Source organism: Pavona decussata, unplaced genomic scaffold, assembly GCF_977016875.1.
Source record: "Pavona decussata unplaced genomic scaffold, jaPavDecu1.1 SCAFFOLD_223, whole genome shotgun sequence".
Classification (NCBI taxonomy): domain Eukaryota; kingdom Metazoa; phylum Cnidaria; class Anthozoa; order Scleractinia; family Agariciidae; genus Pavona; species Pavona decussata.
The window spans coordinates 1,695,913-1,714,059 of NW_028145628.1; the positions used below are offsets into that span (position 1 = coordinate 1,695,913).

An 18,147-nucleotide genomic window follows, 5' to 3' on the forward strand; every position below is an offset into this window, starting at 1 on the left:
TTCTACAGCGCTTACAGTTCTTCTTTGAGCAATGACTACCTTCTCTCTTACTTTCTGACCACCTGGAGAAGTTGTTAATATCAAGAAATAAGAACCTGCATAAGAAACAGACGATAAAAAGATTATGCAAAGCTGAAAATGACTCAGTGTTCAAGCTGATAATGACCCTTGTTCTTATGCAATGCCTGTATCAAAGCAGTTGTACTGAATGTCTTTGTCTGTTCGCGTCATCGCTTGATGGAAAGTTGAACCAGAGACAGTTTTCGGTCACGAGACACCATTTTCTCTGAAATACTTGAAATCAAGATTATTTTTGTCTGCATTTTCTGTCTCTGCATTTTGACTTTTTTGTAATATCTACGGGAATTGCGTCACGATAAACGTGGCTAGTCGAATCCTGCCGACACGAGAGGTTTTTTTCTGGAAGCGCGCAGCTGTGAACAAAGCGGCGGCAGAACTGCAGTTAATTGTTAATTCAGAGTAGAAACTTCGAATATTTCGTTAAGATGACAATATTAACATTACGACATTACGTGACACAAGTCCATTTGAAAACTTTGAGCGACAAAGTCGCGAAAGTGAGCCACGAACGAAGAACCAAATCCAACATAACATAGGAGGGAAAATAATATTGGAAAGGGCTTTTAGAAAGTCTACAGGAAGGGGTGTAAAATGGCCCAATTTATAAAATTTGAGGTGTATAACAAACTCGAATAATCTTTGAATATTGCTCCTTTAAGTCGGCCACTGAAACGAGTTGAAAGGGTCCACCATAGCTGAATTTGTCCAATTTAAGGTGTTGAACGCACTCATATAATAATTCATTACAACACGCTTCCCTCCCCGATTGCGCTGGCCACGCAGGCAGGGACAATAACAATTGTTTTGCGGCTTTTTCGTTGCTGTCGCCGTCGTCGTTGCTTAACTTTCCTTACTATAAACAGGAACTTGGAAACCGCACAAAAGCATACAAATTCCACAAAAATTTATTGTATGTTCAATATAAAAGTACAAATATAATTTTCATATCAACAAACACATTGCATCTCTCTTATAATTCGATATCACATAATATTTAGCCTGTAGAACACAGCTGGCTCGTTCGAAGCACTACTAAGTTTTTCTGAAGTTTTTCACGTTTCTTTAGCTGAAAATTTTTTAAACTTTCTGCATCTTAACAGTTGTAGAAAGTTTTAGGGAATGAAATCTTATTCCCCAGGGCCCAGTTGCTGACGTGCGATTAAGCTACTGCTGGATCAACGAGAATTTTGATTCAAGTTTAATTACTAAACAATAAAGATTTTTCAAAAAGATTTCTGTCCCTCAGTTTTGACTTTGGCTTTTCTTTACCATTAGCTTAAAATTAAATTTTAAAAACATTTTTAACGAGCGAGTTGAAAACCTTGGTTAACTTTTAATCGTGGATTAACGTTAATTGGCTTTCGAACAACTGGGCCCTGATCTACACAGTCAAGCTGTTGTTGGCTTTACAAAAATGCTAGCTGACGTTTCTTCTCATTTTTACGACATATTCACCCCTCCAAGAACAAAAGGAATTATTTTTCCAGGCTGGCATTTTACCGAAGAAAACTTGAGATTTTCTTAACGGCCAAATCCGACTTTCCGACGCCATTAAGGCCCCAGTAAGGCCTTCCCAACAGATGTCCACTGAAATGAACAGTTGCGTGACCCTAAAGAAATTGAAGACGCATGCGTTGTGCTCTTTACTCAACCTCGTTCCCAGGAACAAGCCCTGGGAACGAGGTTGGGCTTTACCGTCTCTGTGGTGTTTGCGCATGGTCCCTAACATAAACGTAGTAGAATTAAGGGCGCGTTTTTTTATTCACAATTCTGGAATGAGAATGGACAGAATGTAAAATGCGCGCGTTTTTCTATTTCGCATTCCTATTCCGGAATGGACAGAATGCCATTGCATCCATTCTGCTCCCAGGGACAGAATGAACAGAATGTTGCGAATGAAAATCCAAGATGGCGGACGGCGAGATGAGCGCTGCGGATTCAAATACGTCTCTACCGGAGAAAAAAATCAGGTTACACTTTTGGACAAAATGAAACATTGTTTCTAGTTTCATTGTACCAAAAGTACGTGGGAAATTGCTGCGATAACGGCTTTAAAGGCAGCCTCTTCGTCGGCCGCCATATTTGTTACGCAATGTTTACTCAGCCAGGACCGACGGGGTTTTTTTTTATGCAGACAATCCGAATTATTCCTAGCATTCCGTGCCAACCATTCTTATTCCAGAATTGTGGATAAAAAAACGCGCCCTAAGACTCCTGATTAACAGTGAATTCTCGACTTTCAATAATCCAAGCCAAGAGGGCATGCTTGGATAGTAAGCATACCCAACACTCGTGCCTCGCTCTAACTTTCATCATCGCTGCGCCAACTGTTCTGCAGGCTAAATCATTTTTACGAGTTCGTCCGGATTAAAAATGACATTAGACACTCGTCTTGCACGATCTACAGCCATTCACGCAAGAACTCTTCACACTCCTCCATTTATCAGGATGACGTCTGAAGTAAAGCGTTGTTCCACCAATCACGATCACGATAATAAGGCACGTGACAACAATACCGGCTATAGCTGCGCTGTCAGGCAGCGTGCGAGCCACGTAAACCCCACCTGAAAATAAAGTAAACAATACTGTTATAGAACGTATAAACAACAGTACCCTGGGTGCCAAAGGGTTTTTTTCGCAAGACAGAGAGAGAGAGAGAGAAACCGCGGCAACGATGCGGTTATTTGCTCATTTTGATTTTTTAAGGAGGAGGTCAGAGGTCAGAGCACCAAATTGCCAAAATGGTTACATATCTCTGTGCAAGAGTCACTTTGAACATTCATGAATTCTTTTCAAATGCAGATGCACTATTCCCCAGGTCCCAGTTGTTCAAAGAGCGGATAACTTTATCCAGTGGATAAGTCACTATCCAGCGGTTCAAATTTACTCCAAACAACACTTCTGGCAAGTTTTCCATACAATCCCATACTTAAATTAGGAATACGCTTCTACTGTATACACAAATTGTTGGGCTTTAGGGAAATCCTTGCACACATTTATTTGCCGCATAGCGACCTATCCAGTGGATAAAATTACCCGCTCTTGGAACAACCGGGGCCAGGAGCTTATACAAACAGCAGGCGCTGTGTCCCCAAAACACACCTTTTGGCTGATAAAGGTTTAATTTACATGTCTAATTGCTTGAAAAAAACTCTACCTACGTGTTGGTGTAAATAAATTTCACAAAGCAAGGAACCTTCAATGCTATAAAGAAATGTTTCAGTACCTTCGTCCGCTTCCAGCGTGGCAAACCCGTCAGATATTGACGAATCCACTTTGTACCAAGTTTTCAAGTCAAGCGCGTCTGAGGAGCGGTAAAACTGTATTTTGGAAGTGATGCTGGAGTCCACCTTCATCCCGATTGCAAACTTCTTCTTTGTTTTTAAGGCATGTGGATTGACTGCCAGGAAGTCACTTGCATAATCATTACCGACACCCATCCTCCCGCCTTTTTCCTCGATCATCTTCTGGCCGTCATCCGGGGACATTAACTCTACGCTGATTGGCTGTAACTGTGCCAGAGTTTCGGGTTCAAACGTCACATGCTGACCACTGGAGAGAAAGAGAAAGAGAGAATTAGAGATGTCTATAAAGTGACAGAGACAAAAGTCACTGAAGACCTTAAACTCGGGCAAAACTCTTCAAGCCTTTTAAGTATCCTTTCGCCTATATCATGAATGGAGTGAATAGCCCATAGCGAACTGTAGCGGCTGGCTGGGGTCTCTGTGTTTTCTCACGTGCGTGAAGCTCACAACTACTGTACTTCGGGCCAGTTATTTAAACAGAGTCTAACTTAGGCCGCGGCTTAAGACAATCAGTGGGCCTCCAAATCAGTTTATAAGTGGTTTATTTTAAGTAGATAAATAGTTTTCTAGTCTGGGAAGCACGCCTTCTTATTACCGTCAGCAGCAAGGAGTGTTTATATGTGACTGATGGCAAAACTGAAAATTACCTGGAACGTGGTTTTGTTAAACACCATCTAAACTGTCTTTTAATAACCGACCCGTAATGTTTGGCTTTCGCTCCCACTACAGGTTTACCGACTGCTAAGCTGCATTTAAGCCATTTCCATCTCCCGTTTATTCCGTCGAAGAAGGGAGGAGGAGCCAACATTTTGCACTCTGACATTTTTCTCCACTTCCTTTCCTCCTCTGGAAAAAACCCTGAGCGCATGTCAGCCGAGTGGTGACCTTTCTGTCGCAATGATACTATCAAGTAATCACGTGGTATCCAGACCTCTCTCACTTCAGGGAAATCTGGGTACGAGATTAACAAGCAAGTTTATTTCCAAACAAAGCCCGAGGTGGGTGTGTCAACAAGTCGAATTAGAAGAGCTTTTACAAAAACAGTACATTGTGAAATACTTACTCGGAAAACGACAAAGTGCCACCAAGCCTACCAATCATCTTAGAAATCTGCTCTGTGTTTGATATAACAATGCGTCCTTTCTGGCTTCGGTTGGAGAAGTTATTGTTCCTGGTGCTCATGTAGTAGTATGTGCCGATCCCTGTCACCTTCTTTGGCCCCAAGTCAAAGTATGTTCCGGCATCATCCAGCTCAGACATTTCGCCACCAAACTGCCCTGTTCAACGTTAATAAATATAAAATGTAGCTAGTCGTCACTAAAGCCACGCCCGCTAATAGATAGTTTACCCAATTCAGAGGACTGTTATAAAGTTTTCATCGAAGATGACTCTCCCTTTGCTCCAACAGCCAATCGGCCTCTGGTTGGCACATTAATTTCAACAAGTGACGCGGCGATCTTCGCTATCGAGATGCAGTGCGCCGATTTGACTAATAATAATACATTGGTGACTTCTCCTCTGCTACGCTATAGGCCTGGTGGTTTCTAGAGGTCACCTCGCCATACATTAAACTCTGGATAAATTGTAAATACAGCTATTTCAATTCACGTTGTCGGATCAAAGCTTAAAGCTTAAAGACATCTTCGAAGAAGCTGCCACCTCATCCATTTGATATCCTAACATTTCTTTCATCCAAATGGCTCGCCATCATATATCTTCACTGGACGGACGAGGCATAGCTGATTTTGGTTAACTTATTCGTAAAAAATCCACAGAGTCTTGAGGTCTTGTCTTACAGAATTATACTTTGATGCGACAACGTTAATTGAAATAGCTGTATACTGGAAAAAAGGCAAATAAATGTCAATGTCAATATAGGATATGAGATGATATTCTGTTGAAAGGCAGCCAATCAGAGCCCGTGTTTGTTCATACCCAGGTTGTGTATACAACAATTTACGATACATGTATATCATGAAGTATATCTTACTGTTGTCCAAGACAGCCAGGTTGTGCAGACTCGTCCTGTCTAGTCCTAACAGATTGGTTTGGTCCAAGAGTGATGGGTAGTTTCTGCCCCATTCATTGCTGCTAAGTAGCACCACATTTGATCGATCAGTGCCCGCTTTACCCTGTCCATCATTGTTGTTAGGGTTGGTATTTGAACCAGTCCATCTAAAAATAGAACAGTGATCACATCACATCACATCACCTTTATTTACCCTCGGATTTTTAAGAGCAGCTTATGCAGCTAATATCTCCGAGCGTTTTACCCACCCAACCATGAGAGTATACAAAGACTAGACCACAACACCGGGAACTACGTTCCCTACTCTTTGCGAACAGTGAGTGGCTTCTTTAACGTCCCACAGAGTTATGCTTAGTGATGCTAAGTTGTTAGAGCAGTTTTCAATCGTGTGCCGAAAGTAAGTATGCGTTTGTTTTGGTTTTGTATTACTACGTTCTGTGATTGGTTAGAAAAACTCGCGCCATTTTATTTTAACCAATGAGGAGCGAAACCAAAACAAACCGTGTCTCGCTAACACGCGTTTTCCCGCGCTTGGCACCAGTAACATGTATTTGCTTCCAGTTCTGATTGGTTCATCGTGTTGCTTACGCTTTTTGTGATTGGTCAGAGTAACGGCTTTTGTGTTACGACAATCAAGTGAAAACCGCACTATTATTAGACGAGTATCAGTCCCAACTTCAAAACCGATGGGAACGTATTTGTAAACACAACGAAGGTTAGCACCCGGAGACTTTTGACACCTAAATAGATCTTGGCATTTCGGTTGGTCGCTTACGGGAGGTTCGACTGTATATGACTTACTGAAAGTGGACGTAATCGCCATCCTTGACACGTAAACTGTTCGGAACAAAGTCATACTCTACGCCTGGGTACACTTGGACAATGTTGCCGCGCTTTCCACGGACGTTTAAGTTGTGAATCTTTACGTTCTGCAGGTCAGAAGGCCGCTCGCGTACTGCGAAGGTGTGAGACCTACAAAAGGTAGATAACAGTTTCAAAGGTCAGACAAACTAAATCTTTGAAGTAAAAATAAAACAGGGTTAATGCCCCCTTATTGCGGTTGATCGCGATCATGTACGATGTATGATTTTTTTTTCTGTTTATGGCAATGTCTATGTTCGGGAATTTTCACCTTCAAGACTGGACTGTATTTCCACACTTTAGGGACCGTTCATTTTTTATGAGCATGGGGGGGCTGGTGGGATTTGGTTAATTGCCACTACGAAACTGTATGAGTGACCCCCCCCTAGCATGCAATTTTTTTCCACATGGCCCCCCCCCCAGCAGAACTATTTTTTTCTGATGACCCCCCCCCCCCCTCCCGCCCAACCAGAAACAAATCATACTCCTAACTTTAACAAAACGCTTATGTACTGGTTATATCAAAGATAGACGTAATAATTTGTTACTGTGATTTCTTTACAGTACTATTAACAAGTAACCGTTCTCTACTTAGGTAAAGATTTCTCTTGTTTAAAAAACGTTTTATAGATAGCAACACGTTTACGGCAACGACAAACCCTAAATTTCCATTTAGATTCTCAAAGAAACTATAAAAATTAATCAAGCAAATGGTTAACGTGAAATTACTCCCCTTCGAGTAGAAACAATTAATACACGTACAGATTTGACTAACAAAATACGGATCGAAGCATACCAATCAACGATTACGAGTCATATTAAACAGAAAAAAACAGCGGACGCACAGATATCAGTCGCGTATGTAAGGGTTAGATAGGGGTGTTCGTTGAGCCCCAAATCTTGCTTACTAGGGGGGTCCGGGGGCATGCTCCCCCGCAAATTTTTGAAAATCTAGGTTCCCAGAAACCTCATTTCCTGCATTTTGAGACCCATTTTAGGCAAATCACAAATTTGTTTTACAGCAGCTTTTTGAGCTATATACATCATTCCTACGGCATAATTGTTTCAACTTAAACAAGAAAGTTCAATGTACATTCCGCGCCCTGTCGAGTTCTGATAGCTATTCGATCTACTGATAGTCATACACCAAGCTGGTAAACTGCATCATTCTCGGGTGTAGGCCTTCGAACAAATTGACTATCTCGTCAAAATTGACAGGCATATATATCATATTTGATATGCATTAGAACCAGGGCAGACATTCTACTCTCTCGCATGGTACACCTCATGTAATTGCTCAACCTTCTCATTAAGTGCTTTTTCTTCCGCCATTACTGATCTGTAAAGGGGGTTCGTTCGAACCCCTCGAACCCCCCCTCCTACGCGCCTGGATATTAAAGTACTGCTATTAAAAATGACAGTTACAAGCTTTTCTGAAGATGGCTTACGGCTCAGATTTACCGTCAACTGAAGTCACCAACAACAGTTCTATTATTAAAACTAATCTGGATGTTCACACTAGGCATACTACTGAGTCTACTGATACTCCTGGGTTCAAATAATTTACTAATCAACAGTCTTTATAAAAGTGAGTACTATTAAAAAGAACATTAAACAATCTATTGATATAGTTCAGAGTACAACCACTTTGTAGAAAACTACTCCCCCAAGGATGATTCAATAGTGAGACTGATACGTTTTTATATTAATTTGAACTTGTACAAACATAGGTGTCTACCTCAGTTTATATTCATTATTGCTTTCCCAACAGATATGCTTCATTTCCTCAGTTGTTGTTAATATAAAATGCAGATTTCGACCTCAGTATGTAAAACAAATTAAAAGTGGTTAGGAAAATCGCATTAAATAAAATTGAAATAATATTCAATTTCTTCATCTGTTTCTGTGTTGAGCCACTTTCAATTTCCCCTACTAGCCAATTATTTCTGGTGACCCCCCCCTCTTTCACTCATTTTTTTTTGGTAGCCCCCCCCTTTAGTGCCATTTTTTTTCTCGTGGCCCCCCCCCTAAATCCCACCAGCCCCCCCATGCTCATAAAAAATGAACGGTCCCTTATTCCCAACAGTTCTACACTCTACGTTCGTCAACAATCTCTACAAGTCAACAATCTCTACAAGTCAAAAATCTCTCTCTTACATTCCTTGTTCTATCTTAAGTACTCTATAACACATGTCTTTGGTTCAAGAATTACAGTCATTATCTCCTTTCGGAACTTACTAAGGTTTCTTATCTGGAAACAACTGTTGAATGTCCATTATACACGATAAGAATCAAAGCAATTAAACGTCTCTTAAGTATACAGGAAACAAACAAAAATATATATGTGTGTACATGTAAGTCGCGTTACTCAGCGCGATAATGTTTTCCGACAGTCTGCACTATGCTGGATAGCATTTTATGCCGTTGTGAAAATACTCCGGCCTGGTGTGAACAGAACTGGCTTAAAACCGCTGCCATCTTTCCACTAGAATCCAATCCTCGCTCCTCGTTGTTGATTCCTCGATATGTTCTTGGTGCTGGCAGAAGAGCGATCTGGTATTGTGCAATTTAAAGGGTGCCCATCACCCCCTCCCCCTCCCCCCCCCCATCAAATTTCTCCTTGTAATATCAATGCTTACTCAACCACTGAGGTCATTTGAAAATTAAAGATGTGCTCACTCAAAGTGAATTTCTTGATATTTAACCAACTTTTCCCCGGCACTTTTATAAGAAAAGTATGGAGACAAGATAGGAGAATTTGTTCTTGATATTAGGGGTTGAAGGGGTAATTAATCTTACCTGTCTTGGAAAACACGACCATACTGATTAGTGTTGATAGCAAGTCTCAGTTTTAAATCAAACCCTGGAAAGAGTTTAACCTCAGGGTTTTGTTTGAACACGTAGCCTCTCTGGGCGGCAGTGGTCTTGTTCATTCCGTACTTCTCCCCTATGCCAAGCTTGTATTGTTGTTTTAATACGTTCATGGAGCTATTAACGGACGAGTTCCAACCATCATAGTCACCAGTGGAAATATTATATCTAAAATAAGAAAAACAGAAAGTAAGCCTCAAGTACATAAAAGGCAATTTAATTTTTTTTTCATAGGTGTTATCTATCGCGAAATGACGAATCTGAGGAGCTCAATCTGCCTAAGGAAATTGCTGAGGCGGAAGATTTGACAACCTTTAAGAACAGACTGAGATGTCATCTTGCAAATTTTTCTAAGTTCTTCTATTGTGTGACGTGCTATATATTTCATGTCAAGTATTTTAAAAAGTTGTAAATAATTAATGTTTTAATTTATTTTCTTATCAGGAGATAAACTAGAAAGAGAAAACCTCATTTATCTCCTTTTCACTTGGATTTGTGAATAAACGGCTATTATTATTAATCTCAGCTGTCTCTTCTCTGACGGTAGCATGGATTCTCGCGCGCGATTTTCACGCGCGATTCCCTCGCTCGCTCCACGCTCCAAACGGAAGAAGTATGGGAGGAAGAGCTCTAGGAAGGAAGCTTCGTTTAAAATGAAGCGACAGGGGGTTGGGGGTAAGTAACTGCTACATACCTGATTCGTAAAACACAATTCTCGTGATTCAAATCAGGCAAAGTCCAGTTGTACTTGTTGGTATAGCCTCCTTTTCCGTTACCAAGGTGATTGTCACGTGACCAGTCAGTTTCTCTGCATTCCGGAGCGGCGAGGTCATGTGATGGAAATTCCTTCCATGTATGATTTTTTGACTTGTGAAGAAAGAAAAGATCATGATAAATATTACGAGAATCAGATATCCTTAAAAAAAATTTGGGAGGGATTCCTGGTGACAAAAACAAGATGCGTTTACTTGGTACTTTACAGCAGTTTTTGCAGTCCCGGGGACTGAGATAATTGATGACTTTTAACGCTCTTATTACTCGAGTGCCGGAAAGCACTGGGACGCTTTCCATCTAGCAAATATTCCTGAAGTCTTTTTCGTCTCAAATGGAAAGGCCGCCTTTTTCCATCTGGGCGAAGAATCTCGTTTTCGAAATTTCAGTCCAAACTTGCAATCTCATTCTTTGGTAGATCAAAAAACTTATGCAAAGATAGAGCAAGATGGAACGACACGATACGATACGATACTTTAACGTGGGATTTACGGTTAAGTTAGGGGCCACCTCAAGAGGCCCTGGGAACGAGGTTGAAGTTAGGGGCTGTTTACTATTTATTATTTCATTGTAAAAACACTTTACTGGCAAAGAATAATAAAATTAAAAAATAATAAAAACTAAAAAAATGGAGTACTCAATGGTATGTTTCGGTAAATACCTGTTCGTAGGGCATAACACCCGCCTCAGAAATTCGTATTGAATTGTGAAGAAAAACTAAAGTATTCGTTAGTGAAACGTAACCTAAAACTTTTGTACCAATGGAAAACTTGCCTCTTTTGCTTTCAAACATTTGATCAGCAGGGATTTGCTGAAGCAACGGCATATATAGAAAACCAGGAAAGATTTATTGCTGCTCTTGATAATGGAGTCACGATGACCCCGAAACATTGAGCAGCAATAAATCTTTCCTGGTTTTTTATATGTCTTTTGCTCTCGGAGGGGGAAATGTGTATGTATAGAATTTTCTGCCACTTAAATTTTCAGTTAAAACATCCGAACGGATTACACTGAGTTAGTTTGCAAAAATACGCCTTTCAAAAAGGCATCGAATGATCCGGCGCTGAAGAAGACACCATTTGAAGAATTCTGCTTAAACTCAGTCTTGTCGAGTCCCCTTGAAAAAATGAACATAAACACACGAGTTTGCGTTTTGTTGCACGGCACTTCAGATTTTTCCATACCTCGCATTCCTCTCGAGTGTTTGGTATGTTATAGTTCCTCCAGTTCTTTTTCTTCAAGTATTCTTTAGACAACTCGCATGCCCAACGTCCCTTGACATTCTCGCTTTCTGATTGGTAAATCTCACACCTTGAAACATCGTTGGTTAAAACTGCAATGTCCTGCAAGATAGAAGAAAAAGAGAGAAATTAAAGGAAAGAGCAGAAAAGAAGAGAGAAATAAACAACAAAGAATGCCGAGATACCAATTACCTCTGGTGAACGGAAAACTGGACATTTTATTTTCCCTTACCCCTTCCCCTCACAAAGCTTAAATCAGCCCACCCCCACCAAAAAGAACTGGCTCAACTCCCACCCCTACTACGCACCCCCTCCCGGATTGACCAATTTCTTGTCACTTTTGTAAATGCTGCAAAATAAGGAGTGAAAGATGCGAGAAAATGCAGCCAGAAACTGTAACATAAATTGGAAAACGGAACGTTTTCGTAGTTTTAGATACTTTGGATTAAATTAGTTGATTTTCGAGAAAAGCTCATGACATGCATTTACCCATGATGATCCGTATGCACAGGAGACCAAGAGGTTTGTATGGGAATGGAGAAAAAGAGGAGGAAGAAGGTGAGGAGTTAAGAGAAAATGATAGGGAGGGAATAGAAGGGAAAGGGTGACCACAGGGAACCCAATTTCACACCTTCCACGGGGTAGGGTGCCAGTAAGGATAATAATCCCTTTCCTCGGGACATTCATATCCACGCCGGGTTCCTGCTGGGTTCTGTCTGGTGTAGATAGCTGCATCTCTTTTCAGTTTCTGTATGAATGAAAAACAAAAGGTTTTATCATTAGGTGGAAAATGATTATTAGTTGGTAGCTAGATCTGACCCTCCATTGTCTGTTTGCCGAGTTTAAAAATAAAAATAAAAAAATAAAAATAAATAGGAATTTCAGTGGAATCCACGGGGTGGCTCTTCTCTCCACTGTTTCCAGGTCGAATTGGAATTTGGAAATGTTGGTTTTTGTGGAGGGAGGAAAACCGGAGTAATTCCACTAATTCCACTCTGGAGAGTGGAACTTGAACCCAGGACCTCCAGATTTCAAGTTGGGTACCCTAACCACTCGACTACCCTGCTTCTAAGGTACAGGGGACCCACGCTATGGTTGTGATCTCTAATGTTTCTCATCCTGTATTCAAATATTTTTTTTAGTTTCCCCAATTAGTAGGGCACTTGTGCCAGGCTATTAAGATTTGAGACTCAAATAAAGTTGTTGTTGTTGTTGTTGTTGTTGTTGTTGTTCACCTGAAGCGCAACAGTTAAGGCAATTAGGAACACAAAACGTTTTCATACTGACCTGATCAGCGGTGAAAAGCCCTTTGTTTCGATACCTGTATTTGCAATTCTTGTAATAGTCATAATCCTCATGCATTCCAAACCTACAAAAAGAAACTTTAATATCCTTTTCACAAAAGACTGGAAAGAGTTAACAGGTAGACTCTGCAAATTTTTATAACTACCTGACATCACTGTTGCAGTCATAATTTTTACACAAGCCTGGGTTATCTGGAATTGTTCTGGAAAAACAAAAAGGTACCGTCACCATTGAATCCATTAGGAATAAAAAAGAAAACAAATAAAACTCATTTTACCATGTTAATTACCGTGTAGCACGAAAATTTTGCGGGAGTTTTATTTTGCGGATTGGCGATTTTTTGTGGTTTGCGGGAACAAATTTTTGCGGTTTGAGACGACTGAATTTCTACTGGGAACTAATTTTTGCGATGCTCTGGTTCAAGCAGCAGAATATTTAGTGGAACAAACCTGAATATTTTCAACTTTTATTGAAACGGTCAATTGAGTCACAGTTCACTCTAGTTACGAATGAGAGACATATCACTGTTATACCTTACTACGCAAAGGAAATGAACAACTAAACAAAAAGCCTACCCCTACCATGCACAGCCAAACACTGTTTCGTTAATATTGTTTACCACGACCGGTATTACCGTATATTATTTTAGAAGAAAGCAGTATGAATTTTTGAATTGCCGTAGCTGAAACCTTTCTAGGCATACAGAGGGGCTTTCGAGTGAAAGATGTACTCCAGCTAGTATACAACTTTGAGACCTAACTGGGAGCGGCCTGCTAACTATGCCCTATTGTAACGCAATGAGACAGACTCAGTCGATAATAATAACACTCTTGTTCAGTTGAACTTCTGCACTTCTGTGCAAGCCGCCCGCAGATGCGCCACTAGAACACGGTTGGTCTGCTGCATGATTCAAGTCTGTGCGTTCCTGTAGATGACCCATTTGTGACAATCTAATGTACTGAATTGCTTTACTCTTGACAGCTCTAGTTGCTTTTTCCAATGAAAAATGACGTTAATGTTCTTGTTTAAGTCCAATGTATATCGCTCGCTATCGTGGCATAAGTCTATTAAAAGCGCACATGTTTTAAATTTGACTCAGTGAAGGGAGTTAATTTTTGCGGCGTTTTATTTTGCGGGTGTTTTTTTCTGCGGGAACTAATTTTTGCGGATCGAGGTCAATCCGCAAAATTCGCAAAAATTAGAACCCGCAAAATTTTCATGCTACACGGTAAGTCAATGCTAAAAAAAGTAATACAAATTAAGTGAATCATAAATAAACTTACTGAGTAGTTATTCCATTTCGCACATTATCACCACACATATACTGCAAAATCATCTCACAGTGATTGTTGGGGTCTGCACAGGAATGCTGATTTGTCCTGAAATAAATGAAATGCAGGTCAGGTACTAATATGTAAGAAACACTCTTAGAAAGGTGCTTACATTAAAGGGGAAGTATCATGGGGTTTTTGGTATCTTTTGTAAAAAATGATGAAATAAGACCTTCAATCAGCTGCCAAATAATTATAGAATGACGAGAGGAAAGAAATCAACTCAATTCTTGAAAGGGACAACTCGTGATCTGTTCTGGCGCATTTTGGAAACAAAAATGCGAGAACTTGAAAAACATTAGCCTAATATTTGTCAAGTTTCAGTCCATACTGGCCTACTCTGTCTCTAGCCAGAGGCACTAATCACCAGTTTCATCGCACTGGGATGATAATATACGACAAAACTAGACAATTATTTCTTTGTTTCTGCTGACAGAGAAACATTTTTAGGTTTTGAAACGACATCAAATCTGCGTGATACTACCCCTTTAGTCAGGTTTTGCCACCATATTAAAGAGAGAGCTGGTGTTTCAAGTTAGCCCTTCACCGGTTTCCAACTTGTTCTGACAAAGGGCTAATGCTCGAAGCATCAGCTCTTAAATCTCTTTACGGCGGCCAAAATACCTTTAGTTATCAGCTGATAAAGCAAACACAATTGTTTCCACAACCCCACCGAGCAACACCCCTGTTCCTTTAGAAACTAACCCCTAATACATTAAGAAGGTTGCCAACTTTAGAGAACTGTTGCAAACAAAGAGATGTCTATCTTTGGTCAGGTGCCAATCTCAGAGGTGTCTGACACTAGAGAGGTGAGAGAGGTCACTAAACTAGGTGTAACTTTAAAGGTGTCCAATCCCCATCTAGTAATTATAAAAGGTGTTCCCTGATGACAGCTGTCCATCATATTTGCTAACCATAGATATGTTTTCAACTAAAAAAACTACGGTAATGCTTTAATTTAAGTAACAGAGAAGTCTACCACAAAGAGCGGTGTCTCCCTTAGGGAGGAGGCAACCTAAAGCAAGTGTCTAGCATAGTAAGGTATACCCCCAATAGAGGGGCATCTATCTCAGGGAGGTGTCTGCCTTATAGTGAGAAATTATGTTTTTGATCACTGAAAATCAATATGAGGGCTATATATATAGCAGGGCTGTCAACTCTCCCGGATAATCCGGGAGACTCCAGATTTTGAACCGAATCTCCCAGTCTCCAGATTGATGTCTGTAATCTCCAGATTTTCAGGCGTATCTTCAGTGAAATCTGCAGATTTCTCCAAATTTATGTATGTAATCTCCCACATAATTGATGAAGTTTGCCATTTGTCGTCAGCTGGACTCTCGTTCAAGGAAATCTGAATTGTTTAGCATGTTTTTTTTTTACTGGTGAATGTACGGCCCCCCCCTCCCCCACACTGAACCCTTGAATTTGGCCTTGATGCGACACCTCTGTATGGCGATTTCCCTTCTCCATATTTGAAGACGTGTGAGGTTGATAGCCCTGATATAGAATGGTAAAAATGGAAACTCGCTGAGACAACGGGACCCTGAATTACAAAAAATTATTTACAAGCAGAACTTTTCTAAGCTTACATATTTAACTGTAATGATTGCTCTGTTAACAATTTAAGACATTATTTCACAAATATTCTTTGATTTGTTGTTGTTGTTTTACGACGGTTCATTCAGACTTAACTTTAGCTTGGCTTGCAAGACTCCAAGACTCAAATAACGAGATTCCGAGATCCACTTTATCACGAGCTTGTGATTCCAAGTCTCTAGTTTGAGATGCCGAGAGTTCAAAACTCACTGAAAATTTGCTGAGACCCATCATATTTCAAGGACGGCATTCTTTACCCCTAATATGTAATGGTACAAAAATTATAAACATGAACTAAAAATTACATACCATTCAATAGGAAGGACTGAACCTTCATAGTAGTACAACTTTCCCACATTGTATCCGCCACGATTATTGTTTTGTGAATCAAACAGCCTGTGAGATAATAGGGACATTGTCTAATGATCTTATCACAGTCAAATGCCAGACAAAAATACAAAATTTAGCAATCAAATTTCACCTGTTTGCATTATTCCGTTCTCTGCGAGCTTCATCAAGACGGTTGTTGCATCCTCTGTAAAAATTAGACAAAGTAAAGGGAATGTTAGACTTATTGCTTCAACTGAGTAGTCACACCGACTTCTCTCTAAAGGTTGATTTAAGGCTGGTTTTCACCAGCGACGGAGTCTGAGTCGGAGTGGTAAGCGGAGTCGTAACAGCGCTTATGACCTAGTGAAAATCAAAAATTGGAGTCGTAAGCGGAGTCATAAGCGTAACGGAATCGGTGTCAGAAGAATCAGAACGTTTCCATTTCCTTCCGACTCCGCTTACGACTCCGTCGCTTGCATTCCGCTTAAGCAAAGCTGTTTTCACTAGATCATAAGCTCTACGCTTCTGATTACGACTCCAACTCCGACTCTGACTCCGTCGCAAGTGAAAACCAGCCTTTAGACAGCATGACTTTATGGTATCTGATATGCTAATAACAATCTTACAATATGAATAACTGTTTCATCTAAATTAAACATAAAACTTGTCACAGACAGTACTTAAAATGACCCTGAGGTTTTAAAACAAGTTTTAAAATCCTATGACATCCAAAAATGTAGGCAATGTTGAATGATAAGAAATGTATATGATTTCTGCATGAAGCAAGGAGCATGTGCTGCAGCATGAAGTTCTGCACGACAGTCATAAGCAAAAGTTGTACCATAAAAATCAGCCATAATAAAGAAACACCACTTCAGATCAGCTGAGAAGTCTCCATTTTAGAAACCTGTCCACTTTGGAGAATTCTCCATCATATGGAAAGTGTGTCTCAGAGAGGGGTTTCTCTCAGAGATGGATGTCTTAGACAGTTATTGTCTGTCTCAGAAAGGTGTCTGTCTCAGAGGTGTCCAACTTATAGGGGTGTTAATCAAAGGGAAGTGGGCTGCCTTAGATTAGGGTGCTGTTATATGCTGGGATCAATTAACAGCTCCACAAAGCAGTACCAAGTCTTCTCTTTCTCTCCCATCTTTCTTAAAACAGACTCCTGTAATCTTAAATCCGCATACGACCCTAAAAAAATTCCTGGTTTATTTTGTACCTGTGTAGTTTGATCTGAAAGTTGCGCAAGGAATGGACAAACTTGTTAATTATTAACCACTCACTCTTCATCAATACACCAAATTGTAAATACGCTTTATAATTTTCTGGGAAACGTATCTTTCCTGGCAAAATTTTCCCAGCTATTAAAATTTTGACATGTGCTGCCTTTTACATCTGGCCTCAGGGAAAATGCAAGAAACCTTGACAAAGTTGATGATCTTCATATTTGAGTAAATTAGAAGAATATTTAGCGCTCTTATATAATCCGCGATCAAGAAGAATCGCATACATACCATTCGAAAACGGAACTGAAATAACCAGAAAATCACAAAGATTAACAAAACCAAATCTTCAAGGAGAGGATCACCAGAACAATGGCCGCACGAAATGAATTAGAACTTGAATGCTCCGGTATTCTTACATTATACCCAAGAGTATGACACCCATGATTCATGCTTACCTCGGATTATGCATGTAAATATCCGCTGAAACTAAACTCCACAAAAACGAAAAGAAAAGAAGAGAATTCATTTTCATTCTGGAAGCGTTTTGAACTACCATGTAGAGATATCTCGGCAGCTGACAGCTCTGGAGGTGATGTTGAAATCGTTTGTTTATAACCCTGTTAACAAAATACCAAATATGGGCATAGGTTTCTCTTCCGGGAGCGCGCGGGATATATGACATCATTGCCAAGCTGAGCACACTGGCCAGCCCCCGAGATCGTGCTTGCAGGCTATGATTTCCGAGGTACATTCGTTTACACGTACAACAGAAGCTGCGACGAGCATAACCCGGATCATGAGCACAAAGAAGCTTGCACGTAACACGCAAGTATATTTTTACAAAAATTTTCGCGCTTTCTATAATAAAAAATTACCCTTTTAGAGAAGTTCGTTTCATCTAGATTTGGCTCAACAAGTCTGGCGAAATTGTGAAACGAAAGTATCCCAGGATTATTGCTTCTCGTTATGATCAGTGGCCAAATGACGGTCAAAAAAGGCTGTACGTGCCACAGGCGGCCCAAGCTCATGTTACGAAATAAACGTGACTGGTAGCGATCAGTACCGGGCGTATTGTGTTACATTTGAATTTATATAGGTTTATATGGGAAACCAACGGCACTCATGCCAACTCTCCCGGATTATCCGGGAGTCTCCCGGATACGGAACGAATCTCCCGACTAAACCTCCCGGATAAAAGCC

General features: G+C 40.4%; 1 protein-coding gene across 1 annotated transcript; it reads right to left on the bottom strand.

Moving 5' to 3' along the window:
- Positions 1–968: 968 nt before the first annotated feature.
- On the bottom strand, positions 969–17,560 carry LOC146459078 (protein DD3-3-like). Its single transcript, XM_085090001.1, has 15 exons — positions 17,403–17,560; positions 15,873–15,926; positions 15,701–15,787; positions 13,748–13,843; positions 12,610–12,666; positions 12,447–12,528; positions 11,791–11,907; positions 11,103–11,261; positions 9,842–10,014; positions 9,076–9,315; positions 6,217–6,387; positions 5,377–5,561; positions 4,450–4,663; positions 3,308–3,633; positions 969–2,645 (listed from the first exon to the last, which is right to left on the bottom strand). Exons 1-15 carry the CDS (start codon positions 17,501–17,503, stop codon positions 2,461–2,463), a joined length of 2,247 nt encoding a protein of 748 aa, XP_084946127.1. The 5' UTR covers positions 17,504–17,560; the 3' UTR covers positions 969–2,460.
- Positions 17,561–18,147: the final 587 nt, after the last annotated feature.

What these genes read in the sequence shown, in the direction of transcription:
- LOC146459078 (XM_085090001.1), bottom strand. Translation starts at nt 17,503, where the DNA reads ATGGTAGTTCAAAACGCTTCCAGAATGAAAATGAATTCTCTTCTTTTC. An exon ending in GAACGGAATAATGCAAACAG is followed by an intron (nt 15,788 to 15,872) that starts GTGAAATTTGAT and finishes ATTATCTCACAG; the next exon opens with GCTGTTTGATTCACAAAACA. An exon ending in GGTCGTGTTTTCCAAGACAG is followed by an intron (nt 6,388 to 9,075) that starts GTAAGATTAATT and finishes TACCTTTTGTAG; the next exon opens with GTCTCACACCTTCGCAGTAC.